Raw genomic sequence first — 26939 nt, 5'->3', positions numbered from 1 at the left:
TCATCCTGATACTGCAGTAATGTTTTCTTTGAGAAAAATCTCCTCTGTGGGCATAGCATGCCCCCTACAGGCTGACATGAGAACTACTACTATGCTTCACACCAGGTGATGTCATAGTTTGAGAAAGAAAGATTTAGAGTAGGGTATGAAAGGGAGACAAGGGAGGGCAAGGATGTGAAAGAGAGAAAACAGGCGCAAAGAATGAGAGAGAGGAAGAGATGATGTCATGTGTTCATTGCAGTGGAAGGTCTTTGTCCTCAATCTCCTTATTAAATTCTACATAATGTTTGATTGGAGCAGACAATACAGGCAAACTCTGATTTTCAGTTATACATTTTTTCTTCCTTTTCTATAGTTGCAGGCAGTGATTATTCTTTGTTTGGTGTTTAGTCTGGTCAATAACTACACACTTCACTATAGATGTGAGCCTTTTATGTAACCACAATTGCACTACATATTCTTTTAAATAGTCACCCTTGGCACAAGTGCAACCTTCGCTGATGTTGTATTGGAAAATTAATTCCCGTAATAATAAAAGACAAAAACTGAGTGCAAATTTTCATTAAGCTAAGGATGGAGGGAAAGTGTTTCAGGAAACTGATAAAGATTTTGTAAAAGCAATGGAATAAAAACAGGACAAAACTCATTTGATTTGGATAGAACAAAATTATTTTTTTGTGCACGATTAGTAGTGTAATCTAAAAGACGAACATTAGCAAAGTTTTTTTGAACATATGGTGTGTAGAAACATGTAGTTATAAAACTTATTTTCACAGAATCAGAACTAAGGACACAATGTTCTCTTCATCACAGTCGTGTAAGTTGATAAGTAACCAGGGGGCCTGGGCTGCAAAGTAAATTGAGTGACTTTCCAGGTAGCTTCAGGTTCTACTCTCTGTTTATGTGTGACAAAGATGATTTACTCTCCCCTTGGGCGTTATTCTAAGACAATTTATGCTGAAAACCTTGAAAGTCTGACAACTGAAGAAGGTTAAGTAAGAGATCAAGAAAAACAAAAAGCACTTCTAGCAGGGAAAAAAAAGCAATGGCCTAAAAGACAGAGATTTCTACCAAAGTTTCATTTATTGCATTAACAAAGACACTGTAGCAAGGATACTTTGCAATTAAAATTCAAGTAAAATTTATTTTGTTCATGTATTCAATCTTCCAAAGATTGCCTTATAATTTAAAGCTTGTTTTTTTTTAAGTGTCATGCAACGCATAAAGAGCGTTATTACAATCAGATACACCTAATTGGAAGAAATCACAGGTATGAAATGCAATGTTTATGGAGGGTTGAGGGAAGACAAGTCAAAAAAAGTCTACTGTCTTCAAAAAATATTTCCCTTCCTTTGTTTCGCCACAGAGGCTCTACAGCTCAACTAGAAAACCTAATAATGGATTGCCTGAGTATCTTGTTGCCTTCTACAGTCTCCGACACACACAAACAGATACGCCAAACAGTGTGGCATGTAGTAAAATATTTTACCTAAAAACATGATGTTGCAAAGGAAAGTAATCAAGCAAAATGTAAGCAAAGTGAAAGAAAAACAGTGAGCAACTTCTTCATATGGTTAGTAAGTTTATCTGAGATGCATCACCTCACGAAAGTATAAATAGCTGTTGAATTTTTTTTTTTAAACTAAAAACTTCAATATGTTTCATCAGGATTGTATGTGAAAGACCAACAAAATGTACTAGGTAGAGGGTCTGCAACACGATTTGTATTTGATCCGATTAAAATTCCTTTTGAAATGTGACATTAAATTTCTTACCCTGAACATGTCTTGTTTTTTAATTCTTTTGAGGACACAGGACACCATGCCAAGTCACATTACAGTACTTGCTTTTTATTGTTATCACAGACACACAGTTATTTTTTCTGTGCAAATATCTATGTTATAAATTAAGTAAAAAAAATAATTTAAAAAAAATGAAACCTTACCATGGGTGCAAATTGAAAATAATCCGCTGATTAGATCTAATAGAAATACTGAACACTTTTAGGACCCACTATAATTGTATGATTACTGCAGAGTCCTTTTTTCAAATCAGATTAGACAGAAACTAACTCAATTCAGAGATAAGAAAATTTAATTTTGTAACTCCAAACTAAGCTTATCTGAAATAACACTATATTATACCTGGATTTTTTTTTTGGGCGCAGAACTTCCAAGAAAGTCAGCGAACCCATTGTGAACTAAAAAAAGGTCACAAAACACTCTTTATGCACCTAGAGACAGAGAACAACTATAAACAGATAAACAAGAGAATCAACTTTCACATTCCACTTTTGAACACAGCGTTCTATAGAGTGACTAATGGCACACAAAATATCAAGCCACAGCAGATGCTTGAACAAAAGATCTGCTACCAAATACAAGGACAGGTGAGACAGCAAAGTGAAGAGGAACTCTGCGAGAGCAATGCATTATAATCACAGAAAAACTCGTGGGACAAAAACAACTGCAAAACAAAGAAAGGTGGAAAAGATAAAGAGATCAAGGGCTTAAATTACCAGACGAGTCAAAAACTGTTGGCTCATGCTAAGGAGGGCGTTGTGAATAGGGACTGTGTGTATGTGAATGAATGGGTACATTTGCATTTTTTGAAATATGTGATTAATGTCCCTTCGTGGCTATGGAGACCCCATGCAGAGAAAAACGCCTCAGGGATAGACTCCTTTTCCTCTTTTGTCTCAGTCTCTAAAAACCACACATGAATGCTTCTGTTCATAAGGAGTGACAACACAAGCTATCGCTACGTGGATTAAACAACAAATAGTTGATAACCTGGTAAATAAATGAAACATTATAATCAAGAACAAAATGTCTACTCTCCATGCAAAAGGCATGTAAATCTTAGAATGAAAGGAAGAATTTAATATAATTGAGTTGTTTCAAGCATGTAACTTGCCAACTGTAAAGTCTTATGTGTTTTTAGAGAAATTGTTCTGTTAGCCTAAAGCATTTGGACTAAAATTACGATAATTTCAAAAGGCATCAGAATACATATTGATCATCAAGTAACCAAATAAATGTTTTAAGGATTAGTAATCCTGATCATCAATAAAACCCTTTAAATAGACCAATAATTTGTATTAAAAAAATACAGCAAGCTGCATAAGTTTCAGCTTCTATTCAGAACAAAACATCCAAATTGCAATAAAACACGGGGTGCTGATAGACAGCACAACACTGCCCTCTTGTGTTCATCAACTATACTAACAGAAATTTTCTGGAAGAAAAATACTCAAATTTGAGCCATGCACAAAAGAGAAAAAATAAATATCTTTTCAGTTTAAGCAGCTTATGCACATCTAAACTCTATCCTTCTAGTTAATCTATCAGTAACGTTTTGGGTGTCATGTTGCTTTCTGACGTCAAGTCAACTCGGTTCACCAGATTCCTACCTGTTATCTTGTATCCGCTGGCAGCGAGTTGTCCAGCCATGTACTCCCCATCTGAGTTGTTATGACTGCATCCCCACGTTTTCATCCAGATCTTTTGGGTGCCAGGGATCAAACTAAAAACAGATGATTAAATATGTATTTTATAGCAAGTCAAAATGATAAATCTTTATAACAGCCTTGCATCATCGACTCCCAAGTTAGGTACAGATACTTTATAAATAATCTGAACGTCAGGAAAAGGTTCAGTACTTTTTGTCACTCATTTCAGAAAGTAACACTCATTCTACAGATCTGTTCAACATTGAGTGAAATATTTCAAGGCTTTATTTCTTGTAATTTTGATTCATTTAATTTCTTGAGAGATATCACTAGACTCAAACACAAAAAAAGTTGTATTTTTTTTTTCACATTTTATTTCAGTGGAATAAAAAAGATCAACCAAAGAATCCTGCTTTGAGCATCAAAGATGAGATGTTAGATAAGTGTTGTGCAACTATTCAAAGAAACATTTTAATTTGAAACAGGGTCCATCATGCCATTAATTTAATAAAGTCAACGATGAAACAGGTGGAAACTCTTATTCTCCTGCATTTAAAAGAGAAAATCAGGCTCTGACAATGCCGGTAAACTCCTGGGACGTATTCCTGGGACGTACTCCTGGCAAAAGCTGCCAGGACATTTTAAAGAGCATGCATGGTTCTTGAAAAGGTTAATGTGGACAGAGAAGCAGTACTACTTTGTCAGTGGTCATGACGACATGACTGGATCCATTTGTCTTGTAAAGTGCGTTGACAAAGGCGTTTGTCGGTGCTATATAAATAAACTGAACAGGTCAACACTTGCTTTTAACAGCCAAGAATGGGTTAACATTTTACACTGGACTTCCAAAAGCACGTTCTTTCATTGCTTTGGCTGAATGTTATCCTATTTACCAAAAGATCTGGTTTATAAAAAAAATGTAATTACCTGTCTACTTGAAGCTCTTCATTGCTCAAAAGCTCTTTCTTCTTTCTTGCCTTTGGCAGAATATTCTTTCTTGCAGACTGTCTGTCATGAGGAGTGGGGTCATTAAAAGACACCATATCCTCAATGTCCTCAATCAGAGAGTCACAGGCGGATGGCATGGTGATCTGAAAAGCACAGCACAGTTTTGAAGACTCGTGGATACTTAAAATGTGAATTTAAGAATCCACGTTTTTATTGAACTTGACCCTACACTTCAAACTTGAAAATTTCTCTCAAATGCTAAGAGGTCACAACAAGTTGTCTTTGGATTCTGTTAAAAGTATTGTGAGGCACTCTGACTTGGTATTTCTTAAAAATTCAGCAGTAATATTATGAAATTTACACTTATGAGTGGAGAGAAAATAAATCCTGGAAATGAAAAAAATACATATGCAGATTTGGCATTATGAGGTACTTTGGCATAGTATTTCTCCTAACCATACAGTAAAATTAATAGTGTGTTGTCACCACTTTGGAGTTGGGAGAAATATTTTTGTGAAAATGTCAAAACCATCTTCTGTATTGCCATTATGAAGTACATTGACTAACTCCAAATAACTAGAGTAAAATTATTAAATATTTATTATGGATATAGTAAAAGTGGCCCTTTAACATATTCTATAGAGTTGGTTGTCTCCCACTAATATGGGAAAGAAATAATTTATTGAAAATAACAAAAAATGCATGCTCTCTATTGCCACTGTGAAGTACTATGAAAATATCTAAAATAATCTATAGACAATTATTAAATATTTATTCTGGATTGTCTATCACTTTATACATTAAAATAATAGGCATGTGTCATTAATAGATACTTTTTTATAGTTTTTGCAAGGGGAATCTCATCGCTTTATTACCGTAATGCACCATGTATGTGCGACGCTAATCTTTAAGAGAATACTCTTAAATATTAGCAGTACAATATTGATCACCACGAAACTAATTAAATAATTTTACGTCTTGTGGGTTTTCTTACAGCTTTTGACCCTTTAATTTAATGCGATATGACTTTAAGGTAAAAAGAGGTTTTCCTCAAATCTAGTATGACTGATTCTATTAACAGCATCTGTGTTGACCGTCAATTAACGCGTTTGAAAAGCGGGTTGCCACCCTCCTAGTAGTGCTTCATGTGCATCATGTAACACAAACTTGTATGCAATTTGTACTCTAAGGCTTTTAAAAATTTAGAAATAGTATTTAAAGCATTCGTGAGGAACACGAACCTCAAGACGTTATGAACGTAATGTAAATGTAGAGCTAATCGCATATGATTCACAGATTTTAATGACACATTAAAAATAGAGTTACATTCACATGAAGGCGTTAAACATTCTGTAAATATACAGATAGCTACGTTATATTACCTTTCCAAGCTGCAGTTTAACTTCCACGCTTGGTTTTGGTCATGTCAACACACACATACACTAATTAGCAGAGCAACCTGCGCGTGGACACACGCAAATTACAAACAGCTGTGTTAAAAATGACGAAGCAGCGTAACTGTTGATACTTTCTGCTGGTAAACATCAGCTAGCCGTTAGCTCTGCTAGCATCACCACGCTAACAACTACCCACGTGCCTCATTTTTTGTACAAACCCACAGTTAACATCACTATGAACATACCTCACCTGGATTGGAATATCGTTTTTAGGTCAGGTAAGCTAAAGTCCTAAGGAAAAAAGTTGCTTGTCGAGAAAAAGTTAGGATTATTTACACAACAAAAACAGATATTACAATTACAGAACAGCCATACTTGTAGGCGGATAGCAAGAGACGAGGGACAAACGTGACGAGAGCTAATTTTACGTAAAGGAAAATTACTACCGATACTTTTAACCTATTCTGGATGGGACGACAGCAAAATGTGATTTAAGTCTAAATAAGTGGAGAAACAAAAAAAAGACCCCTTTGACAAAGGGGTCAAAAGGCGATGTTATACAATTCATGTGTAATTATTCAATTTTATTTTAAATACAGTCTGCCTACACGATACTAATTGCAAATATGATCGTAACTAAAAAGTATACACGATTCAACATTTCATGTGTTATGAAAAACATAATAGGCACACTGGAAGATGTGATCCTTACAAGAAAGTGCACACGGGATGCTAAGCATGTGCACTTTCTTGCAATGGAAATATTTTAGTTTTTCCTTTATCTTTTGGTGGACCAGATGGAGGCACTGTAGCTATAGTGTCATTAGCACATTAGCCATTATCACACACAACAGAAGTTCATAAAACGATCAGAATAAGTACCTCTGGAGTCAAAAGTAAGTTCTCTAAGTGCCACCATATTGTGGAGGTATTTAAAAAGCAGAAGTACTACACAGCGTACTTTTACAGCTCATCGTCATAAAAATGCAATTATTCCCACTGTTTGTTCCACTTGGCTTTAATTAAAAATGTTTGTTTTTTACTTTCAAGACTGAAAACCAATGTGAAATTCCCCATAAAGTCAAAATCCAATTGAGGAAAGATCCAAGATTTCCTACAAACCCCAATCTGCTGCTGGTACAGTGCTTAAATCTACAAAATGCAGAAATATACCAGTTTATGTCACCAATAGCAGTTATCCTGCTCCCTGAACACATACATTGGCAAAGTCTGCTGGTTTTCGAACTTGACATTGAGCAATATTAGGGAGTGTTGCCGTCCCCAGGTAAATTACATTTCATAAGAAAGATTCTCAGCATTTTCTACACTGCAAGTTTTTGAGCACATTCTGATGATGCATGCTGGCAGAGCCAAGCATATCTTGGCATGCTTGCTGGCATACAAGCATGCCAAGTTACGGTGAAAGTATCCTATGCAACAGTTTTACAACCACTGGCTTTAGATCCAATTTTTTGGTACAATTATATCGAGTATATTTGTCACATATTTACATTTGGACAAAATTTACATCAACTCACTTGTGAGACAACATACCTGTGTACGCATATTTGAAAACCTTTAATTGGATCAACTTAGTCCCTGTGTCTCCTCCTTTTGTGACCAATGGTGGGACATGCAACTTATTCTTGAAATACGTTTCTTCACAAATATCCAAACATTAATAAGAAAACATAATTTGCTTATATTGCTTTATTTTTTTCTCCATTGCAAATGTCCAGAATACAAAAAAAGACCCATCAAATTACCCTCACTCCCAACCCACCCACTCACCCACCCTCAAACAATTCAAAATTCCTCACTTTTGAGGAACAATTCAGAAATAATTCAGAACTCAATGACGCACATCAAAAACATCCAATTAGTTTACTTAACATTCAACAGCACTGCCACCCATGCATTCAAACTGCAAAATACCTGCAAATTATTCTTTTCTTTCTGGTTAGTGAAACCAAGCAATGATATAATCATTGTTACCGTCGGGTTTTTTCCTATCAATTTCTTTTCCACATAATCTTTGAACAATATTTATGGTAAATATGTATTTGGTAACAGCTTAATAGTCAGAGCAGCCAGAGATGGATTCGGTCTGGACTCTAGTTCTTATAATAATCCAAAATTTTTTTTGCAAGATCTAAATCACGCATCAAAATCATACAACAGAAAAATTACGAGCTGCGATTTTAAGTCACCAATTATAGTACAAAACACTATCCTTTAGTGGTGGTTTTAAAATCGTTAACATTTCTTAGCAAATCTATTCAAAAGTACAGCATCTTCCAAACAAAATGTTTGACACAACATAAAAATTGTTGGTTGAAATGGATGCAGAATTAGATTATCTACATGAACTGCGGTGTAGAGGTTTAAGAATTAAACTGAGACATAAATGTGAATACATAAAACAATACATTGATGCAAATATGCTACCTGGGAAATTGTAAATAAACTATGCTGTCAATTCAGCTGATTTATTTGATGTTCCAGCCAATTATGAAGCTGGATTTTTTTTTTGACATGTTGTAAAATTTCATGTTAAATCTTAGAATCAATCAATTTTGGCACTCTGCAATAAAGTGAAAAATGCATTTTTTTTTTTTTGTAATTTCCTTGGTATTTGGAAATTTGAGACCTGATCACAGAGTTCCTATACATATTCTATTTTAAAATTCCATCATTTTCAAGACTTAAATTTCTAAATCTTTGTATTTTTTCTATATATATTCTTGGGGATTTGAGTACAAAAAAAAATATGACTGTTGGTTTTTATGTGCAGCTTTAACAAATCAAAATACAACATTACTCAAGTTGGCTTTCAATTCAACAATGTCATAGATGGCATTTCACTCCTTTTCAGATTTGGAAACATCAGGTTTCCATTTTTTTTTACTCCCTCCAACATTTAGGAACCCTGTGATCATACTTGTTCATCAGCGCAGATAAGTATTATGCTAAGGGTAAATTATATTGAAATACTACACTCGGGTCTGTAAAAACTGCTTTTGGGGGTGTATAAGATTTTCTACTTTCACATCAAACAAAAAACTAACATAGGCTAAATAACTTATAGAAACGATCTACCAGTAAAGTCCAATAAATCTCATCTTTTGCCAATCAAATGAGCACCCTGTGAATGAAATTTAAAACATGACGTTATTAAACTGGTATAAGAGCATTGGTATTTTGAGTCTAACATTTCAGGTTGTAAAATTCAACCCACTGCTAAATTATATAACTTCTATCACAAAAGGGTAATTCAAATATTTTCACACATTATGGCGTTGACCTCTATGCTCTACTACGACAGTCTAACATTGAGTGAGAGGTAGCCTATAGTACCTTGTGCATTGACAAAAATATAGAAAACTGTACATGAATTTACACACAGCTGGCTTAATCTGACAACTCATTCACACTGTACACACAATTATACATTAGTCAAGTTGGGGCGATGGGGGTGGGGAGAGTCAACACTAGCAGCAGGAGGATCATCAGTGATCAATAAAAGCCAGGGGGGGTCAACATGTAAGCAGCTTCTATATTAAACAAGGTTTTATTCCGAACCATGGTTTAAGAATTTAGCAGAATTTGTCATAAATATTAAACGCTTGTTTGTCTAGGGAAACCCTGCAGCTTCATTCAGAATTATTATTTTTTTGTTCCATGGCTGATCATTAAGTCATTTGGTGAAGTATTAAAATATTTTAAAAGTACAAAACTCTTGAGCTTCCAAAAAAAAGGAAAAGGAAAAAAAAAAAAAAAAAAAACCAGTACATTGCGCTGCACTTGACTCAAACTCAATGTTTTTCAACACAGTATAATTGTAGGTGACAGGACAGCAGCAGGGCTGAAGCAGTTTGAATCAGAAATTTAGAAAGTATCAAAAAAGTATGAACTGCAGATGATTTTTAAGTTTATACCCTTGGGTACATTAGGTGCTTCTTTAGCTAAACCCCTAATTTCAGGAGGGTTATGGCCTCTTTTTTTTTTGCTGTTTGTTTTGGGGGTTCTGCAACTTCAAAAAGACAAGACTTTTGTCTTGCATACATCATTGCACAGTTATAATTTCACTTTATCACGACACGACCAACTCCAGTTAATCTGTGTTAATTCAAGAGCACCTATTACTCACTTGTGCACCAACACAGTCGGACATGCAGCTCGAAATTGGAGAATGGTGCTCAAACATACACAGGCGACTCTTAAACCTCCTCCTGACCCTTGCCTTTTATAATTTTTAACATCTAAAACGTTCTACATTTGCACACCAGGGTGCCACATTTATAAAGAAACAATATAAGCCTTCAATCACATCATTGGTGTAATAGAATGAAATCTATTGTTAAAAACTCTTTAGACTTTCCCCCCCTCACAGCACTTGGCAATAACACACAGGGAAGAGGGGAGAGGGTTCATCAAATACAAAAATAAACCTAAAACTATTCACAGAAACAAAAACCGAATGGTTCCCCTTTCCCGCATATGGACTTGCGTGATCACACCGCCAAGAAAAACTCAACCGAGTCAATCAGGACATGGGTAATAATGCCAAGATTTGTGGAGTGTTTTCCTTCAAATTGTTTCTCTGTACAACGACAAACACTGCATCATACGGCGAGTCGATTCCCTTTACCTACACGTTTCTATCACCTGTGTAAAAACATCTGCGAGGGAAAAAAATAAAATAAAATGAGTAAGAAATACACCATCAAAGCCCTCTGAGTTTCATCTCCATCTTCTTTTAGCTGATGCTAGCTACACAGGAGATCATCCAGACCAAGTGAGGGCATTTTATCAAAGTCACAGGCATCAAACAAGTCACTGATCCCCTGGTCGTCTTCCAAACCTAACAGGTAGTCATCTTCCAAGATGGGAGGCACAAGGTTTAAGAAGGGACCTTGGGATGAGGGGACCTGGTCTTCTGTCTGCTGGAGGAGACTGGTGTACGGGGATGAGATGGGGGAAAGCGTCGTCACGGAGACGGCGGAAGAAGATGCGGGTGGAGACAGGAAAGTGCTGGGGGAAGTGGTTGTGCAGTTGGAATCTGAAAAATAGTGTCAAAAAATATTCAATATTCTTTTTTTTATGTTACAATAACTTCCGATTAACATACATTTTCATCACCACTCTTTCAAACTGAAGACCGCAAGGTTTCTGATTTTTGTTGCGAAAATATATAAGGACAGAAAGAAAAGTTCTAGAGCACAACTCTGCCGTTTGTCCCAACATACACTTACGTTTAAATCTTTCATTTAAGTGAATCAACAAAACCCAAAGCTATGAAATAAATTTTTTTTTATTAAAGTTTCAGATTCAGTAAAGCCATGTTTACACATAGAAAACCCGACTTTGCTTTGTACAGCCTACTCTTTTGTTTGTTGATTATTTTGAGCTTCCTTTTTGTCAGACGCTTGTTTTATTTCCTAAAATGGTTTGTCAATATTTATAGCAGTTACAGGTTGTGTTTAAAACATGTATAAAGCTAAAGACAAATTTAATTTCCGAGGCTATTTAGCATCCAATGGAGAAGCTAACACGCAAAAACTTTTAGCTGAGGTTTCCTCAAAATTAAAATATTGGACACAGAATTGATACCTACCATGAAATTGACACCATTCATGTTTCAGTTATCTATTGTCTTTACCTTAAGCGCAACCGTTTTGTATAAGTTTCTTCTTTGTTAACAAATGTAACAAAAAGCTACTTTGTAACAGCTGCGACACTTTGCATGTCCCCCTTATATAGCATGTACAAATATAAAACTGGAACTAATATGAATACAAATAAGCAATAACTGATATAGTATTTTGGTCTAAAAAGCTTCTGTGTGAACAACTGCTGTTAATATCTGTCACCAACCTTGAACAACTTTCAGGAAAGGAGAGTTGCCATTAATGTCGGTGTTGCCATTTTTTACAGGACTTCTCATGTCGTTCTCCTCATCTGGACACAAAAGCACTTCGATAGGACCCTTTGTGCTGCTGAGGTGGATGGACAGACTCTGGAGAGAGGAAACAAGAGTTCAAACATTACAAGCCTCTTAACTGCATCTACAACAAATTTGTCAAACATCAAAGGCAACAACTTAACCAATTTATAAATGCGCTGTAAGCACTGCCAACATATGCAGACATTTTTAGCTGAAGATCTTGAAAACAAACTCCAACAACATTGTGATATTGCTATAGAATCCAGTTGAAAGTTGCGTACAACATCTGCAAGATTTACAGACTAAGAAAAAAATAATTATCTCTATTCAGTCTATGCAATTGCAAATCACAATGCCCACAACGTACAGCAGCACTTCAGAGTAGAATACAATGTTAACAAGCATTATCAAAAGCTAAGCCTCATCATTCGGCAAATGCATCTCATTCGTCAGATGAAGAAAGGGCGAGAACAAAGAAATCCAGCCTGTCGGTACTTGCACAAACCTCATCAGGGTCTGGCACTTCTAGTTTGGTATCTGTTGGCGCTTTGACGACAATTACAGTCTGGTCTCTCAGGCTCCCCAGCTGCTTGATGTCTTGGTACGTTATATAAGCATATGTGCAAACAGCGGGGTTAAGGAAAAAAAAACAAACACTATAGCAATATGTGGCTGAAAAAAGACACACACTATAAAACAACAAATTACTGTTCCAAAAAATTTCAGATATTAAATCAGATTAAGCTTTTGCCGCTTACAGTCATTTAGGATTAAACTTTTTTTTTTTTTTTTTCTTAATGCCAGAATTAAGATTCTTTTTTTTTTATATGCATTAATTCCTTTCTTCAAATTTAAAAGCTTCAGACAATTTGGGAAAACAAAAATTATGCTGATTAATTCACAACAACTAATTGGAGGCACTGACGGACAAAAAGTGTCTGTGTGTGACATCAAGAAAAAAAATAAAGACATCAGATAAGAACTCAGGAAAAATACAAATTAACCTCCACAAATCTTGTTCATCCTTGAATAAAATGTAAAAAAATGTCTGAATGTGTCACATTCATCTCTTTAAACAATGTCCAATTATAAATATAGGAAAAAGCGATTCCAGCTTCAACAGACAGACCATAATTATAAAACGTTGTCTTTTGTAGTCTGATGAAACAAAGCGTTTGACTCTAATGACTTTTGATACAAAGCGGGATATTTTTGAGTCTGAGAAAACAGCCCCGAAATGTGAAGCATGGAGGGAACGGCATAACTTTAGTATAATTGTGGTTAACGTATAAAAAGCAAGAAACATTTAGCCTGTCGGTGAGTAAAAAAAGTGTCTGCATGCAGTGCATGTAAATAGAGTTTTAATGTATGCAATCTTCTTTTTCCCCCAAAAGGATTTTTTTATTTTGCTTTTTTAAGAAAAAAATATTTTTGTGTACTGTAAAAGTTATACCATTTAAGCTTTTGAGCAAGAATGAAGATAAATATAATTAAACTTCTGGTGAAGAAATCAGACATTTACTGACAACACATACCTTTTTTTTCAAATTCACACAGAGTTAACAAAAAAAACAAAAAAAAAGGATATTTCTGGTTGCCTGGTAATTCGCTCATTTGTTTTATATCAAGGCTGCATCTCTGGATGAGTTTTTCGAGCCTTTGCTCCTCTTCACCCAGCGCAGAAACCTCAGCAGTGAGGCTTTGCCTTTGGCTCAGAGCCCCCTCTACCTCCAACAGACTGCAGCCCCTGAGAAAACAAGACAGTTTAAATGAAGGTAGACGCAGTGAGTGGCCAAAGTGATCATCCTTCTTCCACCGTTGGTCAAGTTACAACAAGCTTCAATGAATTTCATATCCTAACCACCAAGTGGTGCATCAATATGAAGAGTAAGGAAAAGGATGCATTAAACAATTTCTATAAACAAAAATCTTAAAAGTATAGGATGCATGTATTCCACCCCTGCAACAATATACTCTGCAGATTTCAGGTACAGCTGTGATGCTTTTAGGTCATGACTGCTTTATACATCAAGCAGTGGTCTACACTTTCAGACCTGCAACTTTAAAATGCATGCCTGCTCCACCACTTTTTAATCAAATAGCTTAAGTACCTCCTAAGCATGTTATCAGTACATTTCTGGAGAGGCCTACTAAAGGTCTGTGTATTCACATTTATCTCTGGGTGCATTTTTTAGGTCTGCTCTGCTGGAAGATGACCTTCTCACCAACTCTGCAGACTTTTTCAGACCCTAACAAGTTAGTTAGGGGCTCACAGAAACAGAAAACCTATAGAGACCGTTTATACTAGTCATCTTTTCATCAGTTCTTAGCAGCTCCCTTGTTGCTTGTGGAGAAAAACCTTCAGCGTGAGGATGACATGTTCGGAGTGATGCGGTGCTTAATTTTCCATTACACCCAACAGTTTTTATGTAGACCAAAATATTCAATTTTGTTTACTGCGTTCTTACCAGAGTATGTCTTCAATACAGTTTGTGGAAAACATTTTATTCTTGCATATTTTAAATTTGTGAAGTGCATGAGTCACAAGTTTCCTGTCATTAAATTCCACCGCCTGCATAAAAGACCTCTGCAGATCCCTCTTCACTGCATTCATGATTCACGCTCTCTGTGACGTTCAAAGCTTAAAATGTCTAAAATTAGCCTGCTTGTCTACTTTATTCCTGACCTATCGCCTGTGTTCCTTGTGCTTTACGATCCAACATGTTCATGAATGAAGTTTCAGAGGATTTTAGGTGGATTCGATTAAGTAACTCCTGAGATGTAAACCACACTTTTCAGATTTTCACATGTAAAGAAATGGTTAGAAATAAAACAAGTATTATAATTAAAGCAAGAATACCTTCCCAACATGCTATGGTACTAGCGTACTTCATTGTCTTGCCGTTATTTTGGCACCAGTGCCAGTAAAGCTTATGTTGATACTCCCTGATTTAGTTGCAAATACCCATTTTTTTCAGTTCAAGTTACATTAATTAAATTAAAGATGATGTAGGGGGTTTTCAGATGCAAAAACTAGGAGATGTCAATTTTTCGCCAGGTTTTACCCGAGGCAACTTTCAGGTGAGGATGTTTGTTGACAAAATTCTGGGAGTTCTGTTTGTGATGCAGTGTTTTCTACTAAACAACCTAAGATGCAGGCAAAGTGCTTGTTGCGGTGTAAATGACGGAGCTGAATGCTCCGTGTCTCTACAGTCACTCGGCTGTCTGAAGTTCACAGGATGGAGTTTGTAGGAAATTAGACGAGAAATTAACTGATCCTTTTTCAGGTATAGAAAAACAATCTGTGTTATTTAGACATTCAGCAACTCTGAACAAAATTAAACACTGTTTGGGTTCTTTTGTAAAAAAATAAATAAATAAATAAATTCCAAATCTATATTTGTAGGACAGAGTGCGAGGCGGTGACGACTTACATCCACTGAATGTTATTTTTGGACTTCTTCTTGATAAGATGGATACCTTCTAATACGTTGGTGATATCATACAGCCGCCTTTTCTGTACCTGAGAGAATACAGGAGAATTGAGCAATTTATAAATGATTAAAAAAAAAGTATTTAATTTTTCCTTCAGATAAAAAGAATACATGCTTGCATAAAGACAAAAGCACACCTGATCTGCAAAAATACAACAGACTTTAGACATCAAGTGTCTCTCAGAAATGCAGGCAGTGTGTGAATCTCATTGGAAACCCCTATCCATCATGGTGCTTACCAGTCTCCCAGATCCCATTTGTAACTACTAAAATTTTAAGTGTTTTACAAACCAATCAGACCATTGAGTTGATCTAATTGGTTTTAAGTTGCACCTACAACTCAAGAGTTTTATTCTGTAAAAATCAGGTTAGCAGGTAGAGAACAACGAATCGTGTGTGTTTGATGTCAGTCAAATCTGACAGTCGCTTCATTTATGTGCTGATCAAGGAAAGAAAGTTATTAAAACCTACCTAAACTTAATTCAGATAAAGCTTTCTGAAGTTGTTTTCCCATATGAACTTAATGATTTAACTGGTAGAAATGTGCTACGAGCAAAATGATCAACAAGTCCTATCAAAACATGCTAATGCTAACCATAATCTTAGTTTAAATAAACATTCTTTAACAGAGGAACATAAGAAAAACAAAAACTAAAGGTTCCTCTAGTAAAATAGCCCCACAACATAATGCTGCCACCACCATTCAAAGTTGGGATGGCGTTACAAAGTTAACAACTGTCCCTCTCTTTCTGGTGAAATATTTCCTTTCAGGCAAACTAAGATCAGTTGGATCAATATCTCTGTGCTTTGCACAACTATTGGCTCAATTTCCCTGAATTAACAAACATTTTTAGCAACATTTCCAATCGGTTCAGCTAAAATGCACTCACCAAGTTTTCAAATTTGCACACCTAGTTTTCATATTTCTGGCTAAAGCGTTGCAATGGATTAATATCAGTTTGGATTGCTTACACCTTACGCACACTCTTAACTTCTTCGACTGAGATGTGAATTTACCTGTAAGGTTTCAGCAGCAAGGTTGAGGTCCAAAACGCCATCAGAAGACTGGGCAAGGAGATCCACAAACTTCTTTGTGAGCAGGCCCAGCGAAGTGTCGTATCGCGTCTTCTCAGGTGGAGACTTGGGGGCTGAGGAGGGTGAAAGTTGAGGAAAGTCATTTAAACAGTACTTTTGTTGTTGAGGTCGTGTAAAAGTCAGCGGTGGTCAGTGGAGGCTACATTCCTCATGGTGGCAACTTTCTCCTAAATTAAAACAAAGGAAAAAAGTAAGAACAAAAGTGCATGCAACGGTAGAAGGGACATTTTTTTTCCCTCTTTTGAGGATCTTGTGTTTACAATGAAGCAAGTAAAATATTTTTTAAGCATGAGCTTTGACATAATTTTTCAGGCAAGTTGCACTACGAGCCAGATGGGTAGGGAGAAGAATCATGTCGTGGAAAGCAAGCTTGGACTGTTACCAGTTTCATCTACTTTTGTAAACAGTCTGTGCATTTAGGTACAAACTATGTAAAATCTCCAAGTGGGGTTTCATGCCCACGTTATAACCGGAATGAAACGCGACACTGAAGTGGGCTCCGGGTTCAGTCGTGTTGTAAAGGGACAATTCACAGATGGCTTTTTCATTTGCCATTTGGACTAACCTGGATCAGCTCCAACTAAACTAGGTTATTTTACATTAAATACTTTTTTTTTTAAAGCACAGTGTGGTCTTTGGTCGGTTTGTTCTGTATGCAAAAACTCATCTTGTGATGTGGAACGTAAACAAACATTTTAACAAGAATTTAATGCAAAAATAAAAGCACTTTAAGAAATGAAAAACCTTTTATAATCTATAGGTTATCTGAAGGAATTCCGGACATTAAAATATCGTCAACATGGAGTTTGTTTTCCTCTACAAATTCCCACCTGGAAATTACAAAAGCAAGCAAGACATCATGTTCCTTAAAACCTGCTACTTACTTCTGGGTGTTTTAAGTCGTGTCCCGTTTGCTGCAGCTGCAGCTCCTCCTCGGCCTCTTGGTGTTTTGGCTGGTTCTGACTGGTACTGGTGATCCGAGTCGTCAAGCGCCAACCGCCTTTTTGCCTGGAAGGGAACAAGCGAGCGTCAACAGAAAGTGAGGCAGGCGTTCGCTATCGGGGTGATTCTGGCTCATCTGACAGAGCCTCGCTACTGATATATGAAGTTGCTCATACACAGGATGCAACAGGTATTTTTGAATCCAAGCTAACTACATGTATGGGCTAAACAACAGCAAAACAAATGGAAGATTTCACTGAAACACCTCAGCTCAGCCAGTCAGAGGGTCTTTAGTGTCAGGGTCCAAAGGAGTGACTGGTAGCCTGAGGTTGGCTCCTATTTTTCAGTCTTTGTGGAAACACCTCAACCTGCTAACAAATGGCTCAAATGTGTCAAAACACAAGAGACATGAACTGCATATTTGCATATTACAAGAGACAAAAAGCAAAAAAAACTCAATACATTCTGATCCTACATCATATTTGCAGTTGGTCATCACTTCTGTTTTACAAGACTCAAGAAGAGACCAAATCCTAAATTAAACTTCTACAACTATGGATCAGAATTATTGTTTAGTTTTCTGTCCATTAAGAAAAAACTATACTAGATTTGATTGAGATTAATTTCGTTGCAACCCTATTTTTCCCCACAGAGGGTTTCATTACTTCCCAAAACATAACCACACACAGTTGTGTACTGCATAGTAGTGCAGTTGTAGTATCAAAATAAAAACTATATATCTGCATATTTTTGTCATCCAGCACTTATTGACAAAACTATATCAGTATAAATGTGTACATTCTTCTCCATCACTCCATCACTGCAGCAGGCATGCAGAAGCTACTGGTGTAAAAGTACAATATGGTTTTAAAATGAAAACATTTTCAGCATTCTGTTTGTGCGGTTGAAGCTCCAGATTTATCCGTCCGTATCTATGGAAACACTGTCCTTTTTCACACCTGTTGCTGCACACCCCAGGTCAGCTGGCTTAAAAAAAAACTACTTTCTTAATCCTGGCTTACAATAAAATACAAAATTGGTGATAAAGAAACATTACATTTGCAAAAAAAAAAAAAAAGGACAATCCTGGGTTTACTATCGGAAGACACCAATCTTACTTAATGAATTACAGTGGTTTTACACAAAGTGTGGGCTAGCCACAAGTACCATGTATTTTAGGAGGCCAACTGCAACCTCGCTACTTCAGCAGAGCCTGACTAAAATAATGTCCAGTTGTTAAACGTGTCTTGTACTTGGGGGATGGGGGAAACTAAAATGTTTAGTATTTGCACAAAATATTGTACAAAATGCACATTTACAAGAAAACTGATGTTACATTGAAAGTCTACCAAAGCAAAGTGAAGAAATCTCCAAATTCTAAATGTAAGGTTTTGAATGTTATTGTGAGAAAAAGCACTCCTTTTCAGTTTCAAATAAAACTATGTAATACGTTTCTGCTCAAATAAAACCATAGTACTTCAGTCACACTAAAGAATATCATGCAGGTTCACACTTAACTGAGGCAACTTAAATTGTTAAGGCCACAACACAGCTACATACTTTCTACTTGTATTTTTGTCACCTCACATTTGTAAAGACACTTGAGTGCAATTTGACGGTATGCATCTTGTTCCACGACTAGAAACAAGTGAAGAGTGAATATCCAAGTTAAATGCAAAAAGTCAAAAATGTGTATAATTCTTCTCATTGGACCTTCTACTTATACAACTTAAAAAAAGGTTTTACCTGCACAATGTTAGAAAAAAAAAACCAACCCTTGCAGGGCACTAACACATCCCTGCAATAACATCTGATTTAAATCAATTGTGAAACACTGGAATTAAAAAAAAAAAAAAAAAAAAGAACTTCTTCAAAAGTGTGTTACAAGTACCCACAATGCTGTAGTTTCACAGCAACAATGTGCATTTCTCTTTAAACACCTCTGAGGGTGGCAGTATCTTAAGGAAGTGTCTAAATCTTTAAAAACTGGTCTCTGTTTCTTAAATATATAATAAGACACAGGAATATGTCCTCTTGACAGTTTAAGTGTCAGCCATTTTATATCACCAAGCAGATCCCCTCACCCCTCAGCCTGGTCATGGCTACAGCCTGACACACTAACTGGTTCCCTTCATGAAAGATGAATAGCAATGAACAGCTCTACGCCCTGAATTCTGCATAAACTCAAGCGTGTGGTTTGTGCATGATCAATTTACAGGAAACGTGCAATGAGATTCAAAGCAGCAAACTTGGGTTTCACTTTACTTGGCATGAAACACCACCACAACGTCACTTTATTAACAAAGAGAAATGCGTATGAAAACATGTTCAAAATATAGGTCAAGGAGAACGAGATATGTTCCTCTCTTGTCTAATAATCAATAACCCACCTAGCTTTGAAAGCTAATACAGTTTGACGCCAGATTCAACTTGGCTTGCATCTTCAGAGACGACGAGAGATCGAGTAGTTTCTCAACTGAGGCCAGACTGTAATCGTGAGGAAGTTTGTGTTTTTGAAAGCTTCGCTACTTGTATTCAATTAGGAAGCTTAAAAATAAGCCCATTAAAAACCAGGCTGCCAAACAACCCCCCCATCAACCCCAAATAAAGACATCAGCAGCTACTAGGCCAGCGCTAACGCTACTCATCCCTTACCGATATTTCCATCTGGCTGCAAAGGTGAAGCGGACCCTAAAGCACCATGAAGTTCGCTAGCTCGCTGTTACACGGCACCTCTGCATTCCTAGAAAAGTTAAACTAACCTAAACTTGCCTTCTGCCTTCATAGAGTCAACAAAACTCCCAAGCAACCTCTTTGGGTTAGTTAGTTAGCTTCATAGCTGGGGTTGAGTCGTGGGAATGCCCTGGCTAAGCAGCTAACATTAGCTGCCCAAACAACAAGCTCGGCTAGCTTAGCAGGCTAACGTTTTATCACACCGGAGCCTGGTTGCAGTTGAGAAATGTGTGAAAAATGTGCTGTGGATGTCATTACCGGTGGTCTTCCCAGAGCGGGTCGCTGTCCGGTTCCGTTTGCAGCAGCTTGTTGCGGAGTTGTATAAATGCTGTTAACCTGAGGTTCGGATAAACACACACTTGATGTCTGTGTAACGTTACAAGGCGGTGGGGTGGTTATTATTTGAATATACGTGGTATTAGATTGACCAGGGTTTAAACGATCCGAGAGAGCTGTTAAAATTATATTATTATCCAGAGAGGAGCCCCCAACCCCTGCTAAAATCACTTTGTCCGGAGCCGAGGAGATCCCTCTTCTCATCTTGCGTATTCGGGGTAACCCCTTTCTTGTCTCTCAACTTTAAAGCCCGTACGGCTGCTAATCCGTCGCGGCAGAGACAAAAATAATCACACGGACGTGAAGATGAATGTCTGAATGATCGATTTTTAAAAAGTATTTTTCCTTAAGAACGTGCATTTAGGCAGATGCAACGGATTTAAAAGTAGCGCAACTCTCGTTCCTCCCGTCTAGAAATGGCTTCAGGAAACGGCCTGATGAATGAAGGGATACGGTTTACGCGCTCAAGAGCCCTCCCGCGAAACTCAGATTTCCCGGCAAATTTTCAAACGGAATTTGCATGCCGGACTCCATTGGTCCTGCGCACTCGAATTTCCGCCCATATCGGTTCCGCTTTGACCAATGAGGAACGTACTTTGGGTTAGCCACGTGTTAATTGGCAGTTGTAAACAGGGGACGTTACTAGTCACGCACTGCGTGTTTCAGGGATGGACGCTGGGTGGCGCGAGTGATCTATTAAGGTGAAAAGAGGAGGACGCCAGTAACTATGGTAGTTTCACTAAACAGAAGCAAAACAAAATTGAGGCCATAAAAGGTTTAACTCCTTTCTTTCTTGCAGGTCAGCTGAATGTTTTGACTTGTGAAACAAATGCCAAAAGCGTTAAAGAATATAGAAAAGCAACTTCAAAAGAATTCAGCTCAATGGAGCATTTAGCACTTGACTATTCAATGACAAAAATGATTCATTTAAGTGTGCTCAGTTTCAAAAGGCTATTTTGTGTAAAACCTATAATTGCTGCAATATTTTTTTTTTAATCCCCAGGTGGGAGGGGCAAGGATAAACTTTGAGCTCCTGAAGAAGATTTACATTTATTTATTTATTAAATAGTAGCAATGTTATCATTGATAGTTTTAAAAAAAAAAACCTGTATGAGTGAGTAAATTATTTTTGCAGTGTAGGATGTCAATTGTTGTAAACAGGTGGATAACAGTACACATCATTGCAATAGTAAAACAGCATAACCACTGTTTCAGTATTATCTGGACATTCTGTAAATAGGCAATACTTTTTGAGGACAGTTAGACACCTCTACAAACCAGCAGAAGATCCGCTGTAATCTGACTATTAAACTTTTCTTGGCATTCAGTTTTAGAATTCTAAACACTATGTTGAATGGACAATTTGCATGTGTGTCAAGCGTTACCTTAAGATATTTTCAGGAAAGGAAAATTATATTTGACCATTTATCTGGATATCTCCGATTTTTTTGCCCCACAAAATTTTTATTATTTTATAATATAATCATCACAAGGTCATTTGCTAATTTGAAATTAGCATTTTCATAAGTCCAGACTTATCCACATGTATGGTTTTGTGCATGTGTAAAATTAGAAGATCTTTGGGATTATCTGTCACATGCATAAAACCATACTTGTGGATAAGTCTGGACTTATTATGATGTAGCATAAACAACTGACTTCTATAAATTTGATCAATTTTGTTCAAAATGAACATGCTAATTTCCTGTATGACAGAATAATGCCTTTCTTTCAACTGGTAGGCATTAAATAAAAATAAGTTTAAGAAATATTTTTAAAAATATATGGCTATATTAAAAATAAGTTCACAAAGTAATCATGTTTACTATTTTAAGTCACTGGGTTATTTTGTCATACATGTTTTTAAGCAAATTGTGTTTTTGAAGGAATTAAGTCAGTATCCATATTTTAGATTTCATATTTACCCTTTTTGTGGGATTTCCAAGCTCAAAACATAGCTTCTTATCAGTCGAAACTTGAGATAAAATCTTGTTTCTACATTACATTATCATTTTTATTTGTTCTTCCTGTTGTCAGGACTCTGAATATCACCGGAAGTCATGTTAAGAGATTTATCGTTCCGTTTAAAGTAACACATAAAACGAGAACTAAAGTAAGGGATAATAAGCTATATTTTAAAGAAACTTTTGCTGATTTATATAAATATCTATTTAGTAATTTATAGAAGTATTTAACTAAAGTGCTGCGACTCGAAGATACAGAACGTGGAAAAGGTTTCAATGACTTTTATTTTGAAAGCACTAACCAGAACAAGTGTCATCTCTTATTATGCCGCACTTGATGCAAGCAAAAATAGCGAGGAGGAGGAGGCGAGTCCGAGGGATTGTCATTACTGTTAACCGGACTGGTTTGGCTTGTCACACGCCCTCTAAGTCAGAGCATGTATCTCATTTACTGACAAAATCACGTAGGTTTTTATTTAGAAAAAAGGACTGAAAGAACAGCCGTCAATTTGTTGTGCCGTGACTGGAAAACTTCACAGAATGAGCGAACGGGAGGACGCAATATTTAAAACCACCGGTTGCAAGTGGCTGCTGCCCGTCAGTGGATACTTGGGCTTATCTCTGGACCAGGTAGGACAAATCGGACATGAGTCAAACTTTTACCGCAGAGCGACGTTTTTATGAATTAAAATTGACGACACAACATCAGTTGTGTACGTCATGACGTGATATTTAATGTATGGGCTGATGGAAATAAACTGTTTGTGAGGAGACGTAGACATTTACGCCAACATCGCTGTTCCTGAGGTCAGAGGCTACAGACGTATATGTCTATGTCCAAAATCAGGAAGCAGAAATATGCAGCCTCTTATCGCAGGCTGACTTTACAGGTAATTATGGGGCACGCCCCCAGGTTTATGGGCAGCCAGACACTAATAATATTAAAAACAAAAATACCATCAGTTTATTTTATTCTATTTGTTTATATAGTGTTATTGTTCTCTCACCATATATCGTGGGTTAGGGGCCAGCAGTTAATATCAAAGACTAAAAGATATAATTACTTCAACCATGTCTTCTCCTCTGTTTTACTCATGTCCAGTGTGATCCATAATCCTGACTCTTTGTAAAATGAGTACTTCTTAGATCAGGGGTCGGCAACCTCTACAGTCCAACCAGTCTCCTTTTGTCTTCATTTTGAATTAGATCTGTCTAGAGCTGGAAAACTTAGTTTACCCTTAAAAAAAACCCCACATTTTTCTTAGGTTTATGTTTTTTGTTATCTAGTGAAATTAAGGACTAATGCTAAGTTTGTTTAAAATTTTTCGGTTTTAGAACAAAGAATAAAAAACAACTTAATTGATGGTTGGATAGATGTCCTCCACAAGCCTGGTGCATCCTTAAAAACACAATTTCCAGATGGCTGAAGCTGCCATGTTCATCTGGTAAAACAATTATGTTACAAATATAAACAATGTGGGTTAGTTCAGCCACCATGGAAAAAGTTGTTTTCTGTGTCCCAGAGGAAAAAGTGCTTTGAGGTGAAATGTGTGCATGAATCCCAGAACCAAGGCAAAGGACCTTGTGTTGATGTCGGCTTTAGCTGGTTGATTAGTGTCATCCAGACTAAAACCAGACTGGCTGGCATAATGGATTCTTAGAGTACATATAAGTGGCCACATGTGTTATTGTAAAGTAGACTTTTAATGGATAACCTATCCAACAATCCATCTCAGATGATTATTAATACAGTGATAATGATTTGGATTTGACATATTGTGCAGCCTCATTTTCAGGTGTTTATGATAAACCCCCACTTAAATGCAACCAGAGCAATTGCGCCACTCTAGACTCATTTTTCCTTTTTTTGACCCCCCACCCCACTTCCAATGCAGGTGAACTTCCTGGCCTGCCAGCTGTGTGCTTTGCTCGCTGCCTTCTGGTTCCGTCTCTACCTCAGTCCTAACCATGCCAGCCCCATGGTCCGGCATGCTGTCGCCACGCTCCTAGGAGTCACTTTTCTCCTCTTCTGCTTCGGATGGTATGGTGTAACACTGTCCCACGCCGCCTCCCATTTATGTCCTTTTATTTACAAATCAGTCCATTCAAACATAATGACGTCATCATAAATACAGATCTGAAATTCAACACATATCTTCTTTGATTGTGTGTGTTCTTTCCTGCAGGTATTCTACCCATATCCTCGCTGTGGTGGCTGTTAACTATTTCCTCATAATTAAAGCTGACATCACCAATGTACACAGGCAAGGGTTTTCCTTCATACTGCTAAGTGAACTTGTCAGGACTCACCTGTCTCGTGGTTTTCGATTAGGAAAACAGCGTATCTGGACCCGACAAACATGCCTAACTTGTCATTTCAACACACGGATGACAGATCTGTTTCCTAGAACTCTATTTTCAGAGTTGGTGTAACAGCCCAGGCAATTATGGTTCTTGTTGATTTCAGGTTAATCTTGTCAGACTAGATCAGTCCCTCCCAGAAACCAAAACAACTACGGGTGGGCTTACTTCAGACTTACAATGACGGCGATTAGCTATCGTGCGGAAAATTGTTAGAAATGTTTTTGTCTTGCTTGAATGAAACCACTTCCATCCTTGCATTCTCACAATGCAGTCAGTCACATAATTCACCCTTTATAAAGAGCGTTGTCTTTAAAACCTCAAGCTAACGAGGAGCACGCCAGATGCAAGGCAGCCTGATATTCCTGACTAATAAGGACAGTCTGTGTGTAAATATTTTTTTAGGCTTTTTTTGTGCTACATACATATTTTCCCATTTGTCTGGCTGCTTGATTGTGTTGTTTACATTCCTCAAGCATTGTTTCAATCTTGTCTTCATGAACAAAGTCATATGAATGAGGTAAGGCAAGTTGTGTTATTCGTGTGTGCAAGGAATTCCTGCCAGCAGAGTGCCATAAAGATTGGCTTTACACTGTTGGCTGTATACAAAAGCTTTTGAAACACAAAACTGAGCTTCCCCTTCACTGGCTCACGATAAGGTGAAAGTATACATTGAGCCAAACTTTGAACTGCTGTTGCATGTTCAATATTTCAGATTGTTTTTTTTGTTTTGTTTTTTTTTTAAGGTTGTTGTGGAAAATGTATACATTTTGTACGATTATTGTTTTTTTCTTTCTCTCCATTTTGGAGTTTTAAAGCTTTTTATGTGTGTGACCTTGTATAAATTGCCACACAATCAGAGATCTCCCGCTGAGTTTTATCATTATTTGATCAAGTTCTTGATCGCATATTTTGGTTGCACAGTCCTTATGAATCAAACATGATTATTATTTCGTAAAAAATTTAGAAAACCACGCCTTCCTTTAACTTGACAGTTCTCTTTACTTTGTGGTGGGTTTAAAGTTTAAATCCCAAGAAAATGCACTGCAGTTTGTGATTGAAATGGGGAGACTCAAAAATTGTACGGCGTACTCGTGTGACAATCATCGTATCCTATCCAGTAAGTTGTCGGGATTTCCTAATATTGCTCACAACTTCTTAAAAGCTTTATCAGCAAAAAAAATTAAAAAGAAATAAATTTTCCAAGAAGTTTCAAAAAACACTCCAGCAACTGAGAAATTGTGAGTCATCGAATGACTCACCAAGAGGTGGAAAACGCTCCAGTTACACCTACAATCATTCAACAAGGATATTCTGAATGGCTTTTGTCTGCATTACTTATTTTTTTTCTCTCTCCCCTCACACACACACAGGTATTCCATGGTGACAGCGATGGGCTATCTGACAGCGTGCCACGTGAGCAGAGTCTTCATCTACAGCTACGGCATACTTTCCACGGACTTCTCCGGGTAAGGAGGGAATAAATCCTCACCTGTGCCTCACCACGCCCACTGGATGACACGGCCTGGTCGGAAGTTGGGTTGTAGAGCCGCTCCTTTTGTTGTCGGTTAACATTTCCAAACAACAAGCTTCCACTGTTGCCACATCCTTGTGTCAATACGGCACCACTGATTTGAATACAGCAGGACACGCTGCTCACAGGTGATGCTGCCCACCCAGTTAACAGTAGGTCATTGTGGTTTTCTTTATTCTGCGTGTTTCGTTTGTTATGTTCAGGAATGGAATTGAACAGGAAAGCGAGATCCGATTGGAAGTAGGTGATCAAATCAGTTCTTAATTGTGTGAACCGGAGCTTTTAAGTTGGTTTCACATGAGTATGGTGGAGTGGTCCAGTATTCAATACAAAGCACACATTAGTTGTATTTAACATCGGCTCTGCGTTATGTCCTTTAAAACATTAACTCCACCATTTTCAGCATACTGTGTTACTTTATTCGTTTGACTGAATGAAGGGAACAGCGAACTGTGTTCCCCAGTGTTTTTGTTTAGTTCCACTGTGGATGAATTAGTTGGCAGCCTCACTTGTCCTCCATGTGACTTTGCTTCCAGTCAGGCCTGTGAGCCAGATTGTCCTACAGTTGTACATTGAATTAGGGATCCAACTCAGTGTCAGGCTTTTTTTTTGTTGTTGTCATTTTTACAGCCACTATGAAAGAGTGGAAATCTCAACATGTATCTTATCCACTACACTGCAAAAAGTCCCCTTTCAAAAACAAGAAAAAAAAGTACAAAAATAGGGTATAATTTTCT

At 37.1% G+C, this 26939-nt stretch overlaps 3 protein-coding genes across 4 annotated transcripts in view; 1 reads left to right on the top strand and 2 right to left on the bottom strand.

Annotated features, from left to right (window-relative positions):
* cdkal1 (CDK5 regulatory subunit associated protein 1-like 1) overlaps positions 1–6198 on the bottom strand; it is a 182521-nt gene extending 176323 nt beyond the window's left edge. The window contains exons 1-3 of the mRNA XM_017309343.1: positions 6047–6198; positions 4379–4542; positions 3413–3525 (exon numbers count right to left, since the gene is read on the bottom strand). Of these exons, the coding sequence (XP_017164832.1) occupies positions 3413–3525; positions 4379–4536 (271 nt within the window). The 5' untranslated portion in view covers positions 4537–4542; positions 6047–6198. The remainder of the gene's footprint in view (positions 1–3412; positions 3526–4378; positions 4543–6046) is intronic.
* Positions 6199–10531: 4333 nt separating this feature from the next.
* Positions 10532–20803, bottom strand: LOC103478383 (transcription factor E2F3). 2 transcript variants are annotated; one of them, XM_008432185.2, is made up of 8 exons: positions 20266–20803; positions 17217–17340; positions 16255–16385; positions 15178–15266; positions 13332–13490; positions 12249–12363; positions 11674–11815; positions 10532–10858 (listed from the first exon to the last, which is right to left on the bottom strand). In XM_008432185.2, exons 1-8 carry the CDS (start codon positions 20545–20547, stop codon positions 10566–10568), a joined length of 1335 nt encoding a protein of 444 aa, XP_008430407.1. In that variant the 5' UTR covers positions 20548–20803; the 3' UTR covers positions 10532–10565. The 2 variants fall into 2 exon arrangements, with proteins under 2 accessions (XP_008430407.1, XP_008430408.1); XM_008432186.2 differs by lacking the exon at positions 20266–20803 and adding an exon at positions 19930–20149.
* A 1854-nt stretch (positions 20804–22657) lies between these two features.
* mboat1 (membrane bound O-acyltransferase domain containing 1) overlaps positions 22658–26939 on the top strand; it is a 19501-nt gene continuing 15219 nt past the window's right edge. Inside the window, exons 1-4 of the mRNA XM_008432187.1 lie at positions 22658–22937; positions 24203–24348; positions 24494–24571; positions 26042–26137. Coding sequence (XP_008430409.1) covers positions 22848–22937; positions 24203–24348; positions 24494–24571; positions 26042–26137 — 410 coding nt within the window. The 5' untranslated portion in view covers positions 22658–22847. The remainder of the gene's footprint in view (positions 22938–24202; positions 24349–24493; positions 24572–26041; positions 26138–26939) is intronic.

This window comes from Poecilia reticulata, linkage group LG16 (assembly GCF_000633615.1).
Source record: "Poecilia reticulata strain Guanapo linkage group LG16, Guppy_female_1.0+MT, whole genome shotgun sequence".
Lineage (NCBI taxonomy): Eukaryota > Metazoa > Chordata > Actinopteri > Cyprinodontiformes > Poeciliidae > Poecilia > Poecilia reticulata.
This window is presented reverse-complemented; position numbering and strand designations above follow the sequence as displayed.